The 26,354-nt window shown below is 40.1% G+C and overlaps 1 protein-coding gene across 1 annotated transcript in view; it reads right to left on the bottom strand.

Annotated features, from left to right (window-relative positions):
• Nucleotides 1-26,354, bottom strand: part of LIMCH1 (LIM and calponin homology domains 1) — a 348,851-nt gene that overhangs the window by 22,371 nt on the left and 300,126 nt on the right. Inside the window, 4 exon segments of the mRNA XM_007453042.1 lie at nt 9,092-9,132; nt 13,797-13,902; nt 17,660-17,823; nt 19,435-19,525. Coding sequence (XP_007453104.1) covers nt 9,092-9,132; nt 13,797-13,902; nt 17,660-17,823; nt 19,435-19,525 — 402 coding nt within the window.

Below are 26,354 nucleotides of genomic sequence, written 5' to 3'. Positions count from 1 at the left end.
AAAGAGCAGGGTGAGGGTGAAGGAACTAGGGAGGAGGGGGAGAGTCTGGGGCAGCGTGCGGGGCAGGCAGACTCTACCTACTCTGGCTGCCTGCGAAGCTGGACAGAGTCAGTCCTGTCCAAGGTTTAGATGGGTCTAGCTACTGCCCAGGATAGCTGGGCCAGCCCACCTCCCCTGCCCTGCCCCCAGTAATCCAGGCTACCACTCAGGTGCACAAAGGCTGGCCCATCCAGGGAAGTCTCCAGGCTGAGAATACGAGCTAGGCCATGGCTGTTACTCAATTTTTAACATTATAAATATCTATAGCTTTAATGTATTTAGACATGTGAAATGTGGGCCTCGGTGGATACTCTTGCTGTGGTTCCTGCAAATGGTAGGGATGGTCACAAAAAGTCAGAGAAAGGTGGCCAAATCAGGGAGGGAAATGTATTTCCTATATGCCACTCTTGGGATTCATACTGCATATCTGCATATGAAAGCCTCTGACAAGTTATGCAGGAGAAAAACTATTTTATTATATAAAATCCAGAGTTTCCCAAATTTCCTTGGATGACCATAAAATGTCATCTAAATATGGATCCCAGGTGGAAAATTCTCCTGGAATTAATGGAGTTGGAGGTTGGCTCCACTTGGCATTTTCCTAAGACTTGGAAGCAGTTTAAATGTTCAGACCCTCTCTCAGGGGCATGGCCCTTCTTTGACTTTTGATGAAAAGGGTGTGGTCATGTGAATAAAGCTATAGGGAGCCCAATGGGGAAAGTCCAACAGCAGGAAAATAAGAGCAACAATTAGAAATTATTTACTTAATTTTCAGGTTTCCCTAGGTTGTAACGGCAAGAATAAGTCAGGAGTAAGCAGAAACAGGAGGGAGAAGTGTGGGATATGGGGACTGAGCACAGAAGAAAATATGGAATATTTGTTAGAAAGCAAGAAAGAAAAACAATGAGCATTTTCAGAGGAAGAGACCATTGTGATAAACAGGAGGGCAAGAGAAGTGGTCATGCTCCTTTTTCGGTGACTATTTGCTGAGCACTTACTTATGACCAGGTGGCGTAGCAGGAGGCCAAGAGCCCCAGCCTCATGGAGCTTACAGCTGAGAGTGGGGATTGGGGGTGGGCTTGTGGGGGAGTGACCCATATATAAACGATCCCCAGGAGACAGTGGGATAATTACCATAACAGAGATAGAAAAGGTTCCAGAGAAAGAATGCAGAGCATTTGGCACACTTTGTTCTATAATTTATCTGTTTACAGATCTGGATCTTTCTCTGGCCTAGGGGTTCCTTGAGAGCAAAGAGGGCCCTTTATCCTGCCTAAGTATCTCAAGACCTTGAATTTTTAGGTCTTCAGGAAATGTTCGTTGAATAAATAAATGGAATAACTTCATGCTGGGTAACGCATCCTCTTCTCTCCCCTTCGTAGACCCTATAGCTTTGGGCCACTTCACGTCTGAGCAAAACTTCCCCGAGTCTATTGAGTTCAGACTAATCGAATGCTTACTTCCCCTCAACCTTCTCTTATTTTCCAATTTCTTTTAATTTTCCATTCTATGAAGAGCTATTTATCATCAAAAGAACATCAAATTTAGGTGGGTATTTTCAAGAATTCACCTATATAGGTCAGTAATTTCTCTCTTTCTTATTCTATTTTCCATACACAGAAATAGGAATGTATCTCTGTAGGACGCCCTCCCTCTCCATCCCTGCCAGGGGGGACTAGAACAATTTGACATGGTTGTTCCCGTGTCATTTAAAATGGAACTCAATGGGTTATGTTATACTACTCTTCAGATCTGTGCCATGAATGCCAGCCTTGGGGTCCTTCTGGGGGTCCCATCCTCTGTGGATGTACTCAGCTTCCCAACAAACTCAGGATTCCCAGTACTGGCTTAAGACTGAGCCTCCACAAATGGTTGGTAGCTCTGGAACGTGGCTGGAGATATTGAGGGGGTTTTGTGACGGGTGATGGGTCCCTTCTCCATTCTGCACAGGTACTTAGGAATTCCCAAAGTGAGACAATTTACCTATAGATAAGAACTGGTGTTGGCTATGGTGGGCCTCTTGGATTAGCCACTGGGGAGGATTCGTTCACGTATTGGGCACTGTGCTACAGGCTTCTGTGTAATTATTTCAAATAAAGCCCACAACACTCTGAAAGTATTATGATCTCATTGTACTACCAAGGAAGACAAGGTTCAGGGAAGTTATACAGCACCTTCAGGGTCATATGGTTAGTAAATCTGTAATCAAAGGTGCATCAGTGATTATGCAGCTACACCTGGGGGCCTCAGGAAATGCTACAGTTGATTGTGCCATAGAGGAAGGCTCCAAACCAATGCAAATTTCAGAGGGTGAGTATTCCAGGCCCAGCATTGGAAACACTCAGTTCAGAGAAGAGTCAGGTCTATGGAGAATGTCCAGGTATAATTCAGCAGGTAGGAATTTCTACAGTGTCATGTGTCTTGACATTTTAATTAGCAAGTGCTCTTTTTATTTCATCCAAATAAAGAACGGAAAACTAAATGTACAGTTAATATTATTCAAGATACTGATATTCAAGATGGCGGAGGAGTAGGTGGACATGGAGTTCATCTCTCTCCACATAGGAATACATCTATAGATGCAACAGTTCTCATAGAACACCGGCTGAAAACTAGCAGAAGACCTTGGACACCAGAAAGGACTATAAGGATCCCTTCATAACTGGAAGGGAAGCATTTGAGGCTGCCAGAAGAGGGTGAAGCAGCTGATCTGTGGCAGACGGGACAGAGTGTGAAATACACTGACGGTCCGTACCACAGCCCTACATGCCCCAAACTGGGACGTGTGTTCACAGGCTGCCCCTCCAAGAGCAGAGGCAGTGAGAGGACGTGTGAGCACCGGTCTGCATGGGGAAGCAGTAGGGACAGAGCCCAGCACCACTCCTGGTTCTCCCTTTCAGGGAAACCAGGGAAACAAGAACTAGCAAGAGCTTGATAAATGCCTGGCTTTGAATTGGAGACCATTCACCTGCCTATTGTTTCATTCCTGGAAATTTCATTGCAACTAAGTAAGAATAAAAAATACCTGAAAGAAAGAAAACAAGGAACAAAATACCCCAGAATTCCTAAAATACAGGTCTTGGTGCTCTGGCCGGGTGTCAGGCCTGAGCCTCTGAGGTGGGAGAGCCGAGTTCAGGACATTGGTCCACCAGAGACCTCTCAGCCCCATGTAATATCAAATGGCGAAAGCTCTCCCAGAGATCTCCATCTCAACGCTAAGACCCAGCTCCACTCAACGACCAGCAAGCTACAGTGTTGGACACCCCCCCATGCCAAACAACTAGCAAGACGGGAACACAAACCCACCCGTTAGCAAAGAGCTTGGCTAAAATCATAATAAGTTCACAGACACCCCAAAACACACCACTGGACTTGGTCCTGCCCACCAGAAAGACAAGATCCAGCCTCATCCACCAGAACACAGGCACCAGGACCCTCCACCAGGAAGCCTACACAACCCACTGAGCCAAGCTTACCCACTGGGGGCAGACAACAAAAACAACGGGAACTACGAACCTGCAGCCTGCTAAACAGAGACCCCAAACACAGTAAGTTAAGCAAAATGAGAAGACAGAGAAATACACAGCAGATGAAGGAGCAAGGTAAAAACCAACCAGACCAAACAAATGAAGAGGAAATAGGCAGTCTACCAGAAAAAGAATTCAGAGTAATAATAGTAAAGATGATCCAAAATCTTGGAAATAGAATGGAGAAAATACAAGAAACGTTTAACAAGGACCTAGAAGAACTAAAGAGCAAACAAACAATGATGAACAACAAAATAAATGAAATTAAAAATTCTCTAGAAGGGATCAGTAGCAGAATAACTGAGGCAGAAGAACGGATAAGTGACCTGGAAGATAAAATAATGGAAATAACTACCGCAGAGCAGAATAAAGAGAAAAGAATGAAAAGAGTTGAGGACAGTCTCAGAGACCTCTGGGACAACATTAAAGGCACCAACATTCGAATTATAGGGGTCCCAGAAGAAGAAGAGAAAAAGAAAGGGTCTGAGAAAATATTTGAAGAGATTATAGTTGAAAACTTCCCTAACATGGGAAAGGAAATAGTCAATCAAGTCCCGGAAGCACAGAGAGTCCCATACAGGATAAATCCAAGGAGAAACATGCCAAGACACATGTTAATCAAACTATCAAAAATTAAATACAAAGAAAAAATATTAAAAGCAGCAAGGGAAAAACAACAAATAACATACAACGGAATCCCCATAAAGTTAACAGCTGATCTTTCAGCAGAAACTTTGCAAACCAGAAGGGAGTGGCAAGACATATTTAAAGTGACGAAAGGGAAAAACCTACAACCAAGATTACTCTACCCAGCAAGGATCTCATTCAGATTCAGTGGAGAAATTAAAAGCTTTACAGACAAGCAAAGGCTAAGAGAATTCAGCACCACCAAACCAGCTCTACAGCAAATGCTAAAGGAACTTCTCTAGGCAGGAAACACAAGAGAAGGAAAAGACCTACAATAACAAACTCAAAACAGTTAAGAAAATGGTAAAAGAAACATACATATTGATAACTACCTTAAACGTAAATGGGTTAAATGCTCCAACCAAAAGACATAGATTGGTTGAATGGATACAAAAACAAGACCCATACATATGCTGTCTACAAGAGACCCACTTCAGACGTACGGACACATACAAACTGAAAGTGAGAGGATGGAAAAAGATATTCCATGCAAATGGAAATCAAAAGAAAGCTGGAGTAGCAATTCTCATATCAGACAAAATAGACTTTAAAATGAAGACGATTACAAGAGACAAAGAAGGACACTACATAATGATCAAAGGATCAATCCAAGAAGAAGATGTAACAATTGTAAATATTTATGCACCCAACATAGGAGCACCTCAATACATAAGGCAAATGCTAACAGCCTTAAAAGGGGAAATCGACAGTCACACAATCATAGTAGGGGACTCTAACACCCCACTTTCACCTATGGACAGATCATCCAAAATGAAAATAAATAAGGAAACACAAGCTTTAAATGATACATTAAACAAGATGGACTTAACTGATATTTATAGGACGTTCCATCCAAAAACAGGATATTACACTTTCTTCTGAAGTGCTCATGGAACATTCTCTAGGACAGATCATATCTTAGGTCACAAATCAAGCCTTGGTAAATTTAAGAAAACTGAAATCGTATCAAGTATCTTTTCTGACCACAATGCTGTGATACTAGATATCAATTACAGGAAAAATTCTGTAAAAAACACAAGCACATGGAGGCTAAACAATACACTATTAAATAACCAAGAGAACACTGAAGAAATCAAAGAGGAAATAAAAAAATACCTAGAAACAAATGACAATGAAGACATGATGACACAAAACCTATGGCATGCAGCAAAAGCAGTTCTCCGAGGGAAGTTTATAGCAATACAATCCTACCTCAAGAAACAAGAACATCTCAAATAAACGACCTAACCTTACATCTAAAGCAATTAGAGAAAGAAGAACAAAACCCCTCAAAGTTAGCAGAAGGAAAGAAATCATAAAGATCAGATCACAAATAAATGAAAAAGAAATGAAGGAAATGATAGCAAAGGTCAATAAAACTAAAAGCTGGTTCTTTGAGAAGATAAACAAAATTGATAAACCATTAGCCAGACTCATCAAGAAAAAAAGGGAGAAGACTCAAATCAATAGAATTAGAAATGAAAAAGAAGTAACAACTGACACTGCAGAAATACAAAGGATCATGAGAGATTGCTACAAGCAACAATAGGCCAATAAAATGGACAACCTGGAAGAAATGGACAAATTCTTAGAAAGGTATAACCTTCCGAGACCGAACCAGGAAGAAATAGAAAATATGAACAGACCAATCACAAGGACTGAAATTGAGACTGTGATTAAAAATCTTCCAACAAACAAAAGCCCAGGACCAGATGGCTTCACAGGCGAATTCTATCAAACATGTAGAGAAGAGCTAACACCCATCCTTCTCAAACTCTTCCAAATATAGCAGAGGGAGGAACACTCCCCAACTCATTCTAAGAGGCCACCATCACCCTGACACCAAAACCAGACAAAGATGCCACAAACAAAGAAAACTACAGGCCAATATCATTGATGAACAGAGATGCAAAAATCCTCAACAAAATACTAGCAAACAGAATCCAACAGCACATGAAAAGGATCATACACCGCGATCAACTGGGGTTTATCCCAGGAATGCAAGGTTTCTTCAATATATGCAAATCAATCAATGTGATACACCATATTAACAAACTAAAGGAGAAAAACCACATGATCATCTCAATAGATGCAGAAAAAGCTTTTGACAAAATTCAACACCCACTTATGATAAAAACCCTCCAGAAAGTAGACATAGAGGGAACTTACGTCAACATAATAAAGGCTATATATGACAAACCCACAGCCAACATCATTCTCAATGGTGAAAAACTGAAACCATTTCCACTAAGATCAGGAACAAGAAAAGGTTGTCCACTCTCACCACTGTTTTTCAACATAGTTTTGGAAGTTTTAGCCACAGCAATCAGAGAAGAAAAAGAAATAAAAGGAATCCAAATCGCAAAAGAAGAAGTAAAACTGTCACTGTTTGCAGATGACATGATACTATACACAGAGAATCCTAAAGATGCCACCAGAAAACTACTAGAGATAATCAATGAATTTGGTAAAGTAGCAGGATACAAAATTAATGCACAGAAATCTCTTGCATTCCTATACACTAATGATGAAAAATCTGAAAGAGAAATTAAGGAAACACTCCCATTTACCACTGCAACAAAAAGAATAAAATACCTAGGAATAAACCTACCTAAGGAGACAAAAGACCTGTATGCAGAAAACTATAAGACACTGATGAAAGAAATTAAAGATGATACAAATAGATGGAGAGCTACACCATGTTCTTGGATTGGAAGAATCAACACTGTGAAAATGACTATACTACCCAAAGCAATCTAGAGATTTAATGCAATCCCTATCAAACTACCTTTGGCATTTTTCACAGGAGTAGAACAAAAATTTCACAATTTGTATGGAAACACAAAAGACCCCGAATAGCCAAAGCAATCTTGAGAAAAATGGAGCTGGAGGAAAAAGGCTCCCTGACTTCAGACTATACTACAAAGCAACAGTATTCAAGACAGTATGGTACTGGCACAAAAACAGGAATATAGATCAATGGAACAGGATAGAAAGCCCACAGGTAAACCCACGCACATATGGTCACCTTATCTTTGATAAAGGAGGCAAGAATATACAGTGGAGAAAAGACAACCTCTTCAATAAATGGTGCTGGGAAAACTGGACAGCTACATGTAAAAGAATGAAATTAGAACACTCCCTAACACCATATACAGAAATAAACTCAAAATGGATTAAGGACCTAAATGTAAGGTCAGACACTATAAAACTCTTAGAGGAAAACATAGGCAGAACACTCCATGACATAAATCACAGCAATATCTTTTTTGACCCACCTCCTAGAGAAATGGAAATAAAAACAAAAATAAACAAGTGGGACCTAATGGAACTTAAAAGCTTTTGCACAGCAAAGGAAACCATAAACAAGACGAAAAAACAACCCTCAGAATGGGAGAAAATATTGGCAAATGAACCAACTGACAAAGGATTAATCTCCAAAATATACAAGCAGCTCATGCAGCTCAATATCAAAAAAACAAACAACCCAATCCAAAAATGGGCAGAAGACCTAAATAGACATTTCTCCAAACAAGATATACAGACTGCCAACAAAGTCAGAATGGCCATCATCAAAAAATCTAGAAACAATAAATGCTGGAGAGGGTTGGAGAAAAGGGAACCCTCTTGCACTGTCGGTGGGAATGTAAACTGATACCGCCACTATGGAGAACTGTATGGAGGTTCCTCAAAAAACTAAAAATAGCACTACCATATGACCCAGCAATCCCACTAACTGGGCATATACCCTGAGAAAACCATAATTCAAAAAGAGTCATGTACCACAATGTTCATTGCAGCTCTATTTACAATAACCAGGACACGGAAGCAACCTAAATGTCCACTGACAGATGAATGGATAAAGAAGATGTGGCATATATATATACAATGGAATATTACTCAGCCATAAAAAGAAATGAAACTGAGTTATTTACAGTGAGGTGGATGGACCTAGAGACTGTCATACAGAGTGAAGTAAGTCAGAAAGAGAAAAACAAATACCGTATTCTAACACATATGTATGGAATCTAAAAAAAAAAAAAAAAAAAAGGTTCTGAAGAACCTCGGGGCAGGACAGGAATAAAGACACAGATGTAGAGAATGGACTTGAGGACACGGGGAGGGGGAAGGGTAAACTGGGATGAAGTGAGAGAGTGGCATGGACATATGTACACTACCAAATGTAAAACAGATAGCAAGTGGGAAGCAGCCGCATAGCACAGGGAGATCAGCTCACCCACCTAGAGGGGTGGGATAGGGAGGGTAGGAGGGAGACGCAAGAGGGAAGAGATATGGGGATACGTGTATACGTATAGCTGATTCACTTTGTTATACAGCAGAAACTAACACACCATTGTAAAGCAGCTATACTCCAATAAAGATGTTAAAAAATATATATTATTCAAGATACTGATTGTGAGAAGGAATATAACCCAGACAGCATGGGTCTCCCAGAGAAAGTCCAGGCTGGGGCCCTGTCTGCTGACGATACACTGTGTTAAAGTATTGTCTTCATTTAAAAAGCTGATTTTGAATGCCTACAGAAGTTGCATATTTTATTACTAATTCCTTATGTCACATTCATTTTGGTTGTTTCTTTTAGATTTTACCTTCCTGACTCACCATTTTGCTTCCAGGCATGATAACAACTGTGCAAAATGATAATCCATCTCTTTCTCCATGATTCAACTGACAGCATTATATCCGGTAAAAATATTCTTTTACAATCAAAAGTTTGGAGACTGTTTTTGATTGAATCCCCTTTAAGTGAATCAAATACCTTATAAATTAAAATCACACTAAATGCGTGATCTTATTCCTCAGTAGGAATTACTTACAGGCGTAGTTACAGGTGACTTTTCACTGCTTGGAGAATCCACTGTACAGAAAGAAAGGAAAAAAGAACACAATGTGAGTAGCTTCTAATTGTCTTTCTTTTTTGATCGTCTCAGTGGAGTGTGGCTCCTATGTCAGCTTCAAACCAACTTTTTTTGGTTAGCCAAGAGCATTAGAAAATCATGATAAAGCAGACCCCTGAAGCAGCTTGTACCCATCACCAAGAGAAGTTATGACCAGTGTAATATGATTGATCACATCGATTAGCACCAGGTACTAGATTATAGGAAGCGAAATCTATTCCTATGAGTGCTCGTTTTAAGGCACCTTGCACTCTGGCTTGACTGACCAGTTCCCTCACTGTCTGACACAGAGAAGGATCACACAGAGAGAGGCCAGATGTCATCCAGGAAGTAGAGAAGGTGACACAGTTAACAAGAGGACCGTTACCAGTTCCAGGTAAACGATTCTAATCTTTGTTTAAAAAAAAAAAAGAAGAAGACCATAAAGAAAGAGGTGAATATCATTTCTTTGGATTTTCAAAATCAAAGTAAAATTCTGCGAATTTCCCCCAATTTTAGTACTGATAACTGGTACTGATATCAATGAACCAGCTCTTTGCTAACTGTGTGCCCCTGGAATCAGAAATGAAGAAAAGTACCAGATATAATTGGTTGCCCACAACATGGATTTTGCAAAAAAGAAATAGAGCTCCCCAGTATGCATTTTACCTGACTGGGAGAAAAACTGGGAACGTCGCCAAGAGTTCTGAACTCTCAGCAGAACGCTGGCAGTGCCAGGCGACTCTAGATCAGATGGCAGAACAGAACAAATAGAAAAACCATGAAAACAGGGCTGAGACTTGAATAGAACCACACTCCCAAGTACTAACAGAGGTTCGGCTGTCATCAGAACAAGGATTGAGAGTGAAAGAATCCAAAGTACAAAATACTTCAATAAAATGCACACAAAACCCGAAGATGTGGACAAAAGTCCATAGATGGGCCAGTTTATGCTATTGTTTGGTGTTGGGTGGGAGTTTAGGAGCTCATACTTAAAGGTGATATTGTTAAGATGCTGAATCTCAAAATGATGGGATGATGTGTGATGTAAGGGCAAAGTGCACAGTTTACGTTGCTTTTGGAAAGCACCAGAAAAGTATAAAAGACAGAAGAGATGAGTTCAATTATTCTTATGCACTTTATAAATGTTATTATGGAAGTCTGTGGTGGCAGTTATATACGTGTGTAGTAAAAAGATGTGTATGTGTGGATCTGTAATGGGGTGGCATCAAGCAGACAGAAACTGAAGGCAAGCATTTGCATCCTTAACCTTTATGCTATGCTCATCTGTCATCATTCTCAATGCAAATAAAGACATCGGTTTTTAAAATGTGCACATATTTTCCTGAAACATCAATTCAAGGTATCTTTCTACTATTGGGTGACAGTTGAGAAAAGGAAATCTGTCCTCTTTAAATGTTACTTTATGAATGTTTTCAGAGTATTTAAAGACTATTTATGCACATGTGTATGTTTAAGGGGAATCTGTGGAGCATCACGAGGGCCCCCACACATCTGCAGTAGCCTGTCTGAGCAATCGAGAAACAGACCACTTGGTGGAGATGGTGGCGTCATCACTGTCCTGGGGAGAGAATGTTTAGGTATGGCTCCAGGATTCCTGATCCTGACCCTACAGCTTCTTTGGACTTGATGCGTAGCCTCTGACTAGTCACTTAAATGTATGCTGACTTTTTTTTTTTTGCGGTACGCGGGCCTCTCACTGTTGTGGCCTCTCCCGTTGAGGAGCACATGCTCCTGACGCGCAGGCTCAGCGGCCATGGCTCACGGGCCCAGCCGCTCCGCGGCATGTGGGATCTTCCCGGACCAGGGCACGAACCCGCGTCCCCTGCATCGGCAGGCGGACTCCCAACCACTGCGCCACCAGGGAAGCCCCTATGCTGACTTTTTATAGCTGGGCAAAGCCCTATACTCCCCCGCCAACCCCCAATTAAAGACAAATCATGTCTTTTAAGACTACATTTATTAGAGGCCTTTTGCTTCTTGAAAGATAGGAACTTTATACACTCCAAACAAGTATTAATGTTAGTTTTACATCTACCAGTGATGTTTTTGGTACACAATTTAAACACATGCTTCAAGCCAGTGGTTTCCAGAGTGTGGTCCCTGGATCTGCAGCATCAGCATCACCTTTGGGAACTTGTTAGAAATGTAAATACTGTGGCCCCAGCCCGGACCTACACAATCAGATGCTGTACGGGTGGGGTCCAGAGAGCGGTGTTTTAATTAATCCTGCAGGAGACCCTGCCACATCTCAGGTTTGAAAATTACTGCGATGTCTCTACAATATAAACACTCCTATTTTAAGGAGAGCATTTAAGAATGCTTTATTCCTGCCTGGCACCTTGCTTTCTGCTTCTACTCTTGCTGCAACTATTCTGCAGCTACTAGATTATACTGTACTGCTTATTCTAGGTCAGGTGTTGAGCTAAATGCCTTTTTTTTTTTTTTTTTTTTTTTTGGTTTATCTCATTTAATTCTTCCAACAACCCTATGAGCTTGGTACTGTTATTATTTCCAGTTTACAGGTGACAGAGATTAGAGAGAACTTGGTGGGTAAGATCATACAGATTAGAACTCGAAGAGCCAGAATTTGAAGCCAGGCCTTCTGTCTCCAGAGCCTGCAGCTGTAATTACAGCTTCCATGAGCCAGACAAGAGTATGGAGCAGGTGTATGACAAATATAATCCCATCTTGAAGAATGATTTTGGAAATGCTCTAGTGCCACTGAATTTTATTTTTCATTCACGTCAGATAAAGCATGAAGTAAAGTCCCTTAATTCAACAGCATATTTTACAAAATCGAAATGCCTTACAACAGATAATTAGATGTAAAAATATCTAAGACAATAAAACTAATTAATATGGCTTAAAATATCTATTTCCTCTCTATATTACTTATATACACAATTAAAAAGTGCTAGAAATAGGGCAGAATTAAAATCTAAATGTGACCAATTGCTGGCCCAGTTAGGAGAGTTTACTTTTGTCACTTCCCTTCAGGACAGTAGGGCTGACGAATTTAAATCATATGCTTTGAAGACAGTATTGAACGTGTTTCCACATTAAGAAGCTAGTGATCATCAGTACCTGTACCAATTAATTCCCTCCCGAGTACTTTCTGTTATGTAGATCGAGCCCAACTTATCTCCCAGCCGTCAACAAAGACTAATGGAAGCCAAGTAGCATTCTGCCAAAGAGCTGCCCATCCTTGAAAAGAAAAGCAAACAAGTCCCCAGCCACAATGACCCTGTACATCCTCTCTTTGCCTGGACTGATAGATCTATAAAGTGTACTGGGGAAAGCACATTAAAAAAGAAAAACAAGAAACCTTATAGTTCTTGCCTCCTGAACTCTCGCTCTTTTCACATCACATCAGTAAAGAGAGAGAACTCACACCAGTAAAGCCCGGTGGTCTGTCTCTTGTGAAGCCTCAGGACCCATCCCCCTACTGTTCACATCCCTCAGGCTCCTTGCCGGTGGTTGTGGGCACCTGGGGTTCTTACCAAGATAAAGGGATTCAATTGGGCTCTTGAAGAATAAAGGGGTGAATTCACAACCTATACATGGCCTAAAGGCACTTGGGGAGTTTGCAGTGGCCATTGCCATTTTAAGACCTTCATAGGCCCTAAACGCCCATATTTTTCGAGGCCATCCCTCCCTAAATTATACCAAACATGTTAAAATGTATCAAACATGGGACAAAGTGAGAGAGTGGCATGGACATATAAACACTACCACATGTAAAATAAATAGCTAGTGGGAAGCAGCCGCATAGCACAGGGAGATTAGCTTGGTGCTCTGTGACCACCTAGAGGAGTGGGATAGGGAGGGTGGGAGGGAGGGAGACGCAAGAGGGAGGAGCTATGGGGATATATGTATATGTATAGCTGATTCACTTTGTTATAGAGCAGAAACTAACACGCCATTGTAAAGCAATTATACTCCAATAAAGATGTTAAAAAATAAAATAAAATAAAATGTATCAAACATATGAAATATATTAAGGTTTATCCTCAGCCTATATATATGTGTTCCATATAACTGTATATTCTAACTGTAAAGAATTTTTGGAAAGATTAAAGTTTTTGGCTATGAGTAACACGTTTAATCTATGATCATGAATGTTTCTTGGTAATCATCACGCACAGCCAGGAACTATTATGGGGCAAGAAAATCTGACTTTCTTCCAAAATCACTGTCAAATTAACTGAATATTTTAGGAAGACTAGACAATTAACAGTTAATGAACTTGACATAATATTAAGATCATAAACTCTTTATTAAAGTTATTGATTTTTTTATTTTGTAATTTTTAAAATATTTAAGAGCCAATAAAAATTATTTTCGGGTATCAAATACTTGTATAGGCCCTATTGCGCCTACAGTGCCTGGCTGACAAAATGGTCTTGGCAGCTGGGGTTCCTGGCTAAGCCAGATAGAGACTGTAGCTCCAGACCTCCATTCTGGAGTGATTAATCCAGCCATCCATGGACTCTGGCAAACCCAATGGCTAAAGGTACATCAACATAAAGGAAGTAATCTGCCTTGAAAATGAAGAATATGTCACTACAAATGGGCCCAGCAGAACACATAGAACTGAAACAAAACATTTCTATCTTTTTACCTTGAGAACTGAGATTTGGCAAAGGTAATTGGCTGCTTTCAGGCATTTTGTCCAGAAATGGAAACGTCAGGGTTGCTTCTGGTTCTGGAGATTTTGGCTTTACCACCTGGATCATGGGCAACAGACATAAATATTACAAGTATTGTCCATTAATAAATGCACAGGTGAAATAAAATATCAGGATCCATGGCTACAATAAGTCAGTAAGCCCAAACATTTAAATTGTAAATGGAAAATTTTGCCCCTTCTCCAAACCCCTTCATGCTTTTCTACATTAATATAGAGGTCAATTTTTCAGAGAAATCAAACTAGAGCATAAAAATTTGATGATCATGTTTCTTCAAACTCAGAGGACAATATTCCATATTTGAGATAATACATCACTCTGTCTCATGTTCTTATTGGGATCAGTCATGGTTTCTCTTCTTGGTACTACATAATACTGAATTTGTAATGTCGGGAAGTGAGATGTTCCACATAAGGTTAAAAAAAAATCTTACTATGTAACTATTAAATATTAAAGTAATATTACCTTCTAATGGGCATTATTCTTGAGACACTACATACCCCCACCCCCCCCCAACGAATTTACGCAAAGCACATTAAAGACAATACACTGTGCTTGTTGACAAAGAAGCATTATTGTAAATAACCATTATATCAAACAGTGCCATAGCGATGATGCCCTTAAGGGATTTTTGAAGCATGTTAGACCACATGACCTTATGGTAAATAGATCCAAAATTACAGGCTTTAAAAATTCTTACGTTTGCTTTGTAAAAACAGATTTTTCTTGTTATTGCTAGTTAATTTTATTTTGTTTCTCCCCAGTAGGAAGGGCCTTTGGTAGAACACCCTCCTTCCGATTTGTTGCTTCTAATCAACTGATTCCTGAAAGACCAGATAACCAAACTAACGACCAAAATAAAGAGTCAATAGACTCCGAGCAGAGATCGGAATGAGGAGTGTGGCTGTATCAGTTCCGATGTCCTTTTAGCTGCTTACAGAATCTTCTCTGAGTCACTGGCTGGTGGCCATGAAGAGATTAATTTTATGGCCAGTGGGCGGCCAGTGGGCGAGTGAGGCTCCAGAGCACTTGTTTCATCATAAGCTGATCTCTTATTTGGTCCTCAGGATGATTTAATGTCTAGAATTTCTCCTCAGTAAGATTTTATTTTTCTTGATGAATAATATATTCAACCCTAATGGAATCTTGAAGAAAATACAGTTAATTGTTCTGCATTAAAGAGGTCAACCAGATGTCCAAATGAACTTCAGTGTTAAACATGCAGCAAAACCTAAGGCCTAGATTTACCAAAGTTGACAACCCTCAAATCTTAAGCTCATACCATTTCCTCCATAGTGGAATTGACAAAAATATGTTTCAGATAATGCCTGGTTGTAAATGAAACAGTGAATCTCAGCAGAAATGCTCAAAATACCCACTATGTAAAAGGTCAGCCTGTGTGCATTGGTACTTTGTTTTATAAAGGTAATACTCTCAAGTGAAATCAGAAAATAAAAGCTGTTGCAACCACTGTCATCATCTTTCTTTCTTTCTTTCTCTAAAAGTTAACTGTAAAGGAGGGAAAGGAGAAAAGGAGAAATTCACATGGTGTGAAAAGCATTGGGTTCAAAGACCATTATTCCATTTGTTAATCATCTAGCAGAGATTCTTAACCTGGAGTCCACAGAAAAGAAGTCATGTGGTTATACATACTTCGTACTACTTGATACCAAGGAAAACTTGGTAATGCTGTGTATTTTATGGTTTAAACAATATTATTCTGAGAATAACGTTTACCAGATAAACAAAGGGTCCATGGTGCACGTACACGCGTGGGCACACGTGCAGCATGCGCGTGTGCACACACACACATACACACAGAGTTAAGAACCCCTGAAAACAATTTTTTCCATAGTAGGGTAGCCATGACACTGGGGGTCCAAAGATGGATCACATAGATGAGGTTACACAGATGAGGAATGCAGATGAATATTTTTTATGTTATGGTATCCATTTTGTTTGATTTTAAAAATATTTTTTCTAGCAATGTTATAGAGTTTTCCTTTCAGTTTATATTTACATAGAAAAAAGGTCAATTTGCAAGAAGAATAAATAAATAGATTACAAGTGTAATGTGGATCAGGCACAACCTGCAAGGGCAGGAAATTCTGTCTGCCTCCAAAGCTTTTCCTACAGTTAGGTTCTTCTGTTCAGACCTCCAGGCCATTTTTTAATTCTCTATGTATAAAAATGGGGGAGTAGCTAGGGTCTGAAATCCCCAGAAGGCATCAGGGAAGCAGGCATTTTGGGGCTCCACCAGGCATACAGCACTCTCAGCATCTTAAGGCCAGGGGCTGTGTTTTATTCACTGTTGAATATCCAGTGTCTAAAGAGTGCCTGGCACATAGTAGGTGCACAGCCACTATTGGTTGAGTAGACGATAGATGAACCAGAACTAGAAGTGGTAAATTTTTCACTCTCAAGTCAAATCCAAATTTAGGTTTAATTTTTAAAGTTGGAATATCACCACATAAAGTATCCAGTACGCAAGTCAGTTGTACTCTATCTTGGTGACCCACCAGAATCACCTGGGGAGCTTTTGAAAATACAGATGCCTGAGCCCTGTTCCCAGAGACTGAGATTTATATGACCTGGTATCTATTAAATTCTGAAGGGTAACCAAGGTTGAGGACAACAGGACAAAAGATGACTTTTAGACTGTGCCTGAAAACAAACTAAATTAATATGAAAGAGATGAGACTCCAAACAAAGAAGAAATTTAATAAAAACAAGATGTTAAAACCCATTACATCAGAATAATAATTTTCTAGTTTCCTTGTTATTCAAGTTCAGAGGCATCAGAAGTACCATTACTGTAAAACACGTAAGTATCGGAAAGAGAATATGGAGTAAGTTACAAATAAGCAAGCTCATGCACAGCAAACTAAAACCTAACTGCAAAGCTTTATAACAGATATCTATACTACATTCTTCTTTTAAATGTATATAATTTTTATAAAATTTTTATTTATATAATTTTTATAAAAATTTTTATAAAAATAATTTTATAAAAATTAGCCATTTAAAATAAATTTTAAAAGATGTTGAAAGAATATATATACCACTTATTATTAACAGAGAGGTAGGTTTCAGTGACTTTTTCTCTCTCTTGCTCTATTTCTATGTTTTGTATTTGTATATTTTATGTATATTTACACATATTATTTGATAGATTTGTTACATATTTCCATGTGTATCACTGTAAATATACATTAAAAATAAATATCTATAGGCTGAATGTTTGTGTCCCCCCCAAAATTCATATGCTGAAACCCTAACCCCCCAAGGTAATGGTATTGGGAGCTGGGCCTTTTGGGAGGTGATTAGGTCATGGGGGTGAAGATCTCCTGAATGGGACTAGTGACGGTATAAAAGAGACTCAGGACCCTTGGCCCTTCTGCCAAGTGAGGGCACAGCAAGAAGACAGCCGTCTGTGAGTCAGGAAGTGGGGTTCTCACCAGATGCTGACTGCCAGCGCCTTTGCTCTTGCACCTCCCAGCTGCCATAACTGACAGAAATAAATTTCTGTTGTTTATAAGCCACCAAGTCTATGGTTTTGTTATAGCTGCCCAAGTGGACTAACACAGACATCTTTCTATATGTAGTTACATTTTTTTTTTTTTTTTTACAATGAACATGTATTATATTTGTATTAAGAAAAAAAAATACAGATCAAAGGTAGGAAACAAGATCAGGAGAGAAAATAAACCTTCATTACAAAACGGTGCCACCATAGCAGCAGGCAGTAACACGAAGCCACGTGAATCGTGGACTTAACGGCTTTAGTCCACCTCACCTTTTGTGACAGCACCAGTTCCACCTTTCCACTCATTTCATTTTCCCGTTTCTTCTGGTCTTTCTCTTCCGGCACCTCGTTCTTCACCTGGGGGCTGGAGGAAAGCTCCACAAAGGCCACGGTCGGGCTGGATCGAGTCACAGTTGATGTAAAATACTGTGGCTCTGAAATGGAGTTACATTCAGAAACAAAGAACAAGATGAAAACCATATAAAGGCTCGTTGGTCCTGCCACGCCAGGAAGTACACTGAGTACATATCCTGCCCGGGGCAACACGGAGCTGGATTACAGTGTGATGAGAGGTACAAAAGGGCTTCAGGTGCTAGAATTCTCTAGGCTCTTTCATGATATTATTAAAAAAATCAAGCAACATAAAACACATCAAAGAACTTACACTATGAAAAACTTAAGTTCTGAATAAGAGTCCCAGTTTACATATGAATAACACTACATGAAACAAAACGCTGGCAGGAAATATTACGAGAGGTGGGTTGGACAGGTGAACATTTACAGATAATTTCTATCCAAATTTCTTTCCAAATGAGGGGCAGCCTGACCCTTCCTTTTGTATTTCAATGTTCCTTTTTAACATCATGTTTTCAAAATTGGAATGTGTTAAGGACTGTGTGGTTAAAATCAATATAATGCAATGAAAATTAAGTGTTCTCGGATATACAAAGAAGAATTTGGTACAGTCTAAAGTGGGTGGAAAAGTCACCACCTGAGGGGGCATATCAGAATGTGGAGGTACAGTCTAGTTTGAAAAGGTAAACGCTAAAATTTTTAGTAATGACTTTTAATTTACTTTACAATGCCATTTAAAAATAACTTGGTATTAGAAGAGGGTGAGAGGTTTTCATGTTTATCAAAAGAAAAAATGTGTTAAAAATATGGAGAAATATTACTTTAGGGAAGTGTGGGTTTCTATTCATAGTCACTGTTCATATTTGTGGCACTACTTTACTCTTTCAAACTATTCATTGGGTTTACCACTTCAGCATCTTTTTTTTTTTTTTTGCGGTACGCGGGCCTCTCACTGTTGTGGCCTCTCCCTTTGCGGAGCACAGGCTCCGGACGCGCAGGCCCTGTGGCCATGGCTCACGGGCCCAGCCGCTCCGCAGCATGTGGGATCTTCCCGGACCGGGGCACGAACCCGTGTCCCCCGCATCGGCAGGCGGACTCTCAACCACTGCACCACCAGGGAAGCCCTCAGCATCTATTTTTATGATATATTTTTAATCTGTCTTATCTATTGTTGTTACTGTGTGTTAAATATAACCCTCAGTTTTTAGCATTATTGATTAGGGGAAATATAACTCTTTTATGATGACGGAGATAAACTTTCAAGGAAAACAAAATGAGGGCTTCCCAGGTGGCGCAGTGGTTGAGAATCCGCCTGCTGATGCGGGGGACACGGGTTCGCGCCCCGGTCCGGGAAGATCCCACATGCGGCGGAGCGGCTGGGCCCGTGAGCCATGGCCACAGGGCCTGCGCGTCCAGAGCCTGTGCTCCGCAACGGGAGAGGCCACAACAGTGAGAGGCCCGCGTACCGCAAAAAACAAAACCAAAACCAAAAACGAAGTAAGGTAGCAAAAAAAGCATGGGTTCCTGTTTTTACAGCAGGATAAATCACTCGATCAGAATTTCCCCCAGGAAGTCACTAGGTGGCAGCACAACCACATCAGTCACAGAGCCTCATTCACTACCTTTTCTATTTTCATTCTCTTAAGAGTTATCACGCTTTACCTTAAAATTAGTCTGTTATAAAAACAAACCTGATGAGGCAACTTCTGTATTCCCTTTTTCTGTATTTTCACCATCATTCTCATCTTCTTGACTGTTGGTTTCAGTTTCTTCAGTGGTTGCCTAAAAGAAAGGTATTTTTCCACCTTGAATACATTATCTCTTTGAAGCTTCTAGAAGGTAAAGGATTTCTTTCTCTTTTTTGCAGTAGTAATTTTCAGGCCAACGAGGTGAGCTGCCTATATGAATTCACTCTTTTCTATTTCCAGTGTGAAAGGCTGGGTTTGTCGAAAAGAGACGTTCCGTGAAGGAGAACATAAATGCTGAAGCAGAACCACGTTATGAGGGCACACAACCCCACTACCTCCCCACCTCCTCTGACTGTCTCTTTTTCCTTCCTTTCACTATCAGTTTTTCAAAATCATAGTTACCACTCTCTTGCTTCCAAATGCCTTTACAGTTGGCTTAGGGTCATATCACCAGTGAAAAAAATATTTTTTCCAAGTTGCAATTAACCTCTCAGTAGCTTGTCTTCAGCACAGATGCTGGTGGCTCTTAGCCTTGTGCATTTTATTCTTGAAGTTCTCTCCCTTTCTGGGCTCTCAACAACTTTCTGTTACCCGACTTCTCATATTCCACCCCCCCCCCCTCATAATTTCTGAAAGAAACTGAAGAAGACACAAAGAAATGGAAAGATATCTTGTATTCATGGACTGGAAGAATTAATATTGTTAAAATATCCCCACTACCCAAAGCAATCTACACATTAAATGCAATCCCTCTAAAAATTCCATTGGCATTTTTCACAGAAATAGAAAAAAACCCCTAAAATTCATATGGAAATACAAAGGACCCCAAATAGCTAAAGCAATCTTGGGCAAGAAGAATAAAACTGGAAGCATCACATTTCCTGATGTCAAACTATGTTACCAAGCTACATTAATCAAAACAGTTTGGTACTGGCATAAAAACAGACACATAAATCAGTGGAACAGAACATCCAGAAATCAACCCACACTTCTATGGTCAACTAATTTTTGACAAAGGCACGAAGAATACAAAATGGGTAAAGGATAGACTTTTCACTAAATGCTGTTGGGAAAACTGGATATCGACATGCAAAAGAATGAAATTGGACTCTTATCTTACACCATACACCAAAATCAATGTCTAAATGGATAAAAGACTTAAAAGTATGACTGCAAACCATAAAACTCCTAGAAGAAAATAGGGAGAAATCTCCTAGGCATTGGTCTTAGCAATGATTTCTTGGATTTGGCACCAAAAGCTCAGGCAACAAAAGCAAAAATAAACAAGTGGGACTACATCAAACTGAAATGTTTCTGCACAGCAAAGTAAACAAATAACAAAATGAGAGGGCAATCTATGGAATGGGAGAAAAAATTTGCAAATCATACATCCAATAAGGGATTGATATCCAAAATACAAAAGGAACTCTTACAACTCGATAGCAAAAAACATCAAATGAACCGACTTAAAAATGGGAAAAGGACCTGAATAGACATTTTCCCAAAGAAGATATACAAATGACCAACTGAAGTCATGTATATGAAAAGATGCTCAACATCACTAATCACCAGGGACATCAAAACTACAGTGAGATATCACCTTATATCTTTTAGGGATTGTTATTATCAAAAAGTCAAAAGAGGGACTTCCCTGGTACAGTGGTTAAGAATCCGCCTGCCAATGCAGGGGACGTGGGTTCGAGCCCTGGTCGGGAAGATCCCACATGCCGCAGAGCAACTAAGCCTGTGCACCACAACTACTGAAGCCCACGCACCTAGAGCCTGTGCTCCGCAACAAAGAGAAGGCACCGCAATGAGAAGCCTGCACACTGCAACGAAGAGTAGCCCCTGCTCGCCGCAACGAGAGAAAGCCCACGTGCAGCAACGAAGACCCAACGCAGCCAAAAAATGAATTAAAAAAAGAAAAAGTCAAAAGATGGCAAGTGTTGTTGAGAATGTGGAGAAAAGGGAACCATTGTACACTGATGGTGGGAATATAAATTGGTACAGCCATTATGGAAAATAGTATGGAGTTTCATCAAAAGTTTAAAATAGAACTATTATACGATCCAGCAATTCCCATTCTAGGTATATATAGCCAAAGGAAATGAAATCAGTATCTCGAAGAGATATCTGTACTCCCATGTTCACTGCAGCATTATTCACAATAGCTACGATATGGAAACAACCTAAATGTTGATGGATGACTAGATAAAGAAAACATGTATATATGTATATATTATTCATATATTCTGATATATAAATATTACTATTATATGCACAAATATCAATATTGTACACACATATACAATGGAATATTATTGAGCCTTTAAAAAGAAGAAAATCCTGTCATTTGCGACAATATGCATGAACCTGGAGAACAGTATGCTGAGTGAAATAAGCCAGACACAGAAAGACAAACATTGCGTGATCTCAGTTATATCTGGAATCTAAAAAATTAAAATTAAAAAATGCCAGACCCGTAGTAACAGAGAGTAGAATGGTAGCTACCAGAGGCTGGGGCATGGGGGAAAAGTGAAGGGGAAAAAAAAAGCAAAGTGATTGTTGCCTGGGTCTGAGGGGAGGGGGCCATGGGGAACTATTGTTTAATGGGTACAGAGTTTCAGTTTAGCAAGATGAAAAGAGTTCTGGAGATGGATGGTGGCAATGGTTGCACAAAAATATGAATGTACTAAATACTACTAAACTGTACACTTAAAAATGGTTAAGACAGTAAATTTTATGTTTTACTTTACCACAATAAAAAAGTGGGAAAAAATTTGGAAAAAAAATTATTTGCATATTTTCAAAGTTAAAAAAAAAAGACACAAGGAAACTTTAAGCCACTAGCCTTTCAAGCTGCTGAAGAGTTTTATAATAGCATCTAGTGGCAAAGATATGCTTTTTCTTTTGGAGGATGGGGTAGTTTTGACATCTTCATAACTAGATGAGCACTTTCTAATGACGGATAACCGTGTATCAATTCCGGAAGAACATAATATTAAATTAACATGCACCTTTAAAACCCTAGGAAGGAAATAAGCATCATATTTATACTACTTAATGGATTTTGTAACTTTTTAATACATCAAGAAGCCTGAATCGAAGCCCTTTAAGAGACTTAATGAGTCGAAATGGTTAAATAAACCAAAGTCTCTTTTATTACAGTGAAGTTACATGTGTATGTTCTCTGTGTGTGTGTACACTGTTATATGAACAACTGACATGAGAGTAGTATTTGAAGACCCACCAGCCTAGTATTACAACAGAATAACCTGGGTTTAATAATTCGAAGTGTCCCCCCCACACATAGAAGTATTAATACATAGTATTTTTTGTTTTATGATGTTAATATATAAATACTGTCAGAGATACTGATTTTTCATATATAAAATACTGTCTGAAAGACTGATTTTTAGGTTTTCACCCCAAATGGATTAGATTATGGAAAACTATCTGAGGTTGGGAAACAAATTTGCAGTTAAATATTGATGAATGATGCTCCTGAGAACACTGGTGTTTCCAGTGACTGGAAATAACTAACCACAAAAACTGAGCCAAAGCCTTCCCAGCCCAAACATGAACAAAGAAATGGACATATTTTATTAAACCTTAGATGCCATCAAGTTTAAGTTGTATTATTTTAGGTACTACTAAGAAAGAAAACAAACTACTAAACAAACTAAATAGGACACACTATTGATTATAAGACATATCCTGAAAAAAATAAAATAAAAAGACATGTCCTGATTTAGAGATGCTCAAGTGTGGCAAGTGTGCCCCTTGGAATCAATGAAATAAGATAATTCATGAAGTCCTTTAGACATAATTTTTTAAAATTTATTTGTTATTTATTTATTTTTGGCTGCATTGAGTCTTCGTTGCTGTGTGCAGGCTTTCCCTAGTTGTGGCGAGCAGGGGCTACTCTTTGTTGCGGTGTGTGGGCTTCTCATTGCCGTGTCTTCTCTTGTTGCCGAGCACGGGCTCTAGGCGCACAGGCTTCAGTAGCTGTGGCACGTGGGCTCAGTAGTTGTGGCTCACGGGCTCTAGAGCGCAGGCTCAGTAGTTGTGGCTCGTGGCTCTAGAGTGCAGGCTCAGTAGCTGTGGCACACGGGCTTAGGCTCCGCGGCATGTGGGATCTTCCCGGACCAGGGCTCGAACCCGTGTCCCCTGCATTAGCAGGCGGATTCCTAACCGCTGCGCCACCAGGGAAGTCCTAGACATAATTTATAATGCAGAAGAGACAAAGTTCTCAAGCACTAGTTCAATAAGGATGATTTTACTAGCACACCTCATTTCAGTAATATTTTACTTATGCGTGACTAATGCAGAACTTCGATTTTCAAGAATACTCATGTTTCTGGATGCATTTCTATGTGGCTTAACACTCAAATACTGAACTCCCAGATGACCCAATTTATCTTCCCTTAAAATTATGTTTTAAAGGTTATACACTGTTGTCACTGTAGCCAGGGTCAATATTTACTAGATTTCCCACGTGTCAGCACTTGATGTGGATTATCTTCCTTAGTCCTCAGAGCAAGCTTGTAAAGTATGCCCCAATATGATTCCCTTTATACAGGTGAGGAAGCTGAGGCCCAGGAGGCTAAGTCACTTACCCAGAGTCACATTGCTAGTAGGCAGGGGAGGTAGGAACCCTGACCTGTGCTGGTAATCTCAATGCTCCAACATCTGGACTTGGAGTCACACCCACTGCCAACTTCTCCCCAGGTATTTAAAAGGTTTTGACCCATAAGATGCAATCCAGAACCTGAGTGTCCCAAGTCTATTGCTGAAACGATTCAAACTGCCATTTCCACGCCCTTTCCTTCTCATCCATTCTATCTCATCCTTTCCATTCTACCTCTCATCCATTTATTACGCGAAAGATGAGAACTCTCCGGGATCTCTCGCGACAGGGGCAAGTTGGCCAAGTCTCCACTTCCCAGGGCAGCTTGAGACCGGATCACCCCCAGCCATCACCCCATCTTGAGGCTTTTGATCCAGGCCAGGTTCTGAGGGGGGCAGGGACCCAGCATGGTATCTGACATAGAGCCAACATGTAACCCATGATAGGGGAGCAAATGTTAGATGCATTATTTACGAAATTTATACTGTCAAGCTTAGTTTAAATGCATACTAGTCATCAAAATCAAGCTATTACTAACAAAATATTCAGGATAAATTAGGAGAAAAAGCAAGTTACAACACAATTTGAATAACACGAGCCCCCCAAAATATTTCATATACACTGAGAAAACGAGAAGGATGCACATTTTAAAAAATCTTAATTTCCGAGTGGCTGGAGTAATAACGTTTACATTTTTTTATGGTTTTCTATATTCTGCTCTATGTATATAGACTATATATAATCAAGGGAAATCCCAAAGCCAGTTTAATTAACTTCTGTCTGATACTCCATTCTGAAGTCTTGTTACTTTTGTACTCACATCATTACTTCAAAGGTAATGAGTTCAAAATTGGCAGTTTTAACCAGTGCTGATGGACTCAGAGATTTGCCTGAAACAAACCTGTCTTGCTGGAAAATGTGCTTTATGGCCCACACTGTCCTTTGGTTATAGCTGAAAAGAGGGGAAGCCTTCCCTTCTCCAACTGGTAATACTGTCTCAAGAATGAAAATAAAAACAGAATCCTGGACATGAATGAATGAGAGCACAGAAAGGTTACAGGGGCCTAAGCCGGGAGTTGGCGTCCCCTTGACTAAGGACACCATCTATACTGGCCCTGGTGCCAGACCAAGCCCTGAGGTCACAGGTGGGAGGTGGCAGTTTCCTGGCTTGAGAGGGACAGGGTCTAGCCACAGATCTACCTGGCTTTGGGCTGTTCTTTTAACAAGAATCTTACTGGTGAACCAGCCCAGAGAGCACCTCTGTGGAATGAATTGGATATATGAAGCAGGAGAGGACAAACGGTCCTGAGACCCAGGGTCTGAGTGGCCCTGCTTCTAGGACAGAGGAGGTATGAAAGCTTGGGCTGATCATTTAACCTCTACGGGTTGGAAGGTGTGATGCCCAAGGTCCTTACCTGAGCTGCTATTCCGTGACTCTGACTGATTGTCCGGCTCCAGTCCTGAAGAACTTATCTGGACGCAAGCCTGGAAAATCAGTCTATTTATGTCTTGGCACCAGGACCCAGGTGCCACATATGCTACGCATGTGTTTCCCTTTTTGCTTTTATATCACCAAATATCTATTTTCACTGGTTGAAAGAGGATCTACTTGGAGAATCAGCCTTTCCACTCCTTAAACTTTTTCTTTTTGCCTTAAACTTCTCCAACCAACAATGTGCGGGTCTGACCCGGGTCAGATGGGCTAGGTTTGATTTTTTTATTGTTCCTGATGTATACTATCTTCAAGTCTGTAAACACTTTCATACCTAAATATCTTTAATGACTTAATTAGAGTATTAAATCTAATGCTCTTGCAACTAATTCTGGATAGAGTAAAACAGTTTCTAGAGAAACATCTGTTGACATTTGACATCTAAAAGGAATCTGCAGTTGGTCACAGTTGTAAGGGAAACAGCACCTACTCAAATGCCTTCACCCTGCTCTCACTGCAAAAGGAAATGTTTCAAGAAAGATCTGACTGTCTGTTTTCCTGGATCAGAAAACATTAGTAAAATACTGAATTTTCAAGAGGAAGGCCTAGAGCTTTGTCAAGGTGGAAAGATCTTGTTACTTAGTTTGAGAAACGCAGATCAAGTTGTTTAGATCCCTCAGAGCTGAGACTGGCCGTTGGTCCATGAGGGAGAATTGCCACAGACCCGGTGGGAGGGTGCTGCCAGCGCAGAGGGCATGCAGGACATCGGTTGGGACGAGCTGGCAAGAGGGCGCTGACAGGAGGTCAGCGGGTGAGAGTCCTGGGGGTTTAGGTGGCAGAGGGAAGCCAGACTTGGGAAAG

Source organism: Lipotes vexillifer, unplaced genomic scaffold, assembly GCF_000442215.2.
Source record: "Lipotes vexillifer unplaced genomic scaffold, Lipotes_vexillifer_v1.1 scaffold1272, whole genome shotgun sequence".
In the NCBI taxonomy this organism is placed as follows: Eukaryota; Metazoa; Chordata; class Mammalia; order Artiodactyla; family Lipotidae; genus Lipotes; species Lipotes vexillifer.
Note: the sequence above shows the minus strand (reverse complement) of the source record. Positions and strands in the feature narration are given on the sequence as shown.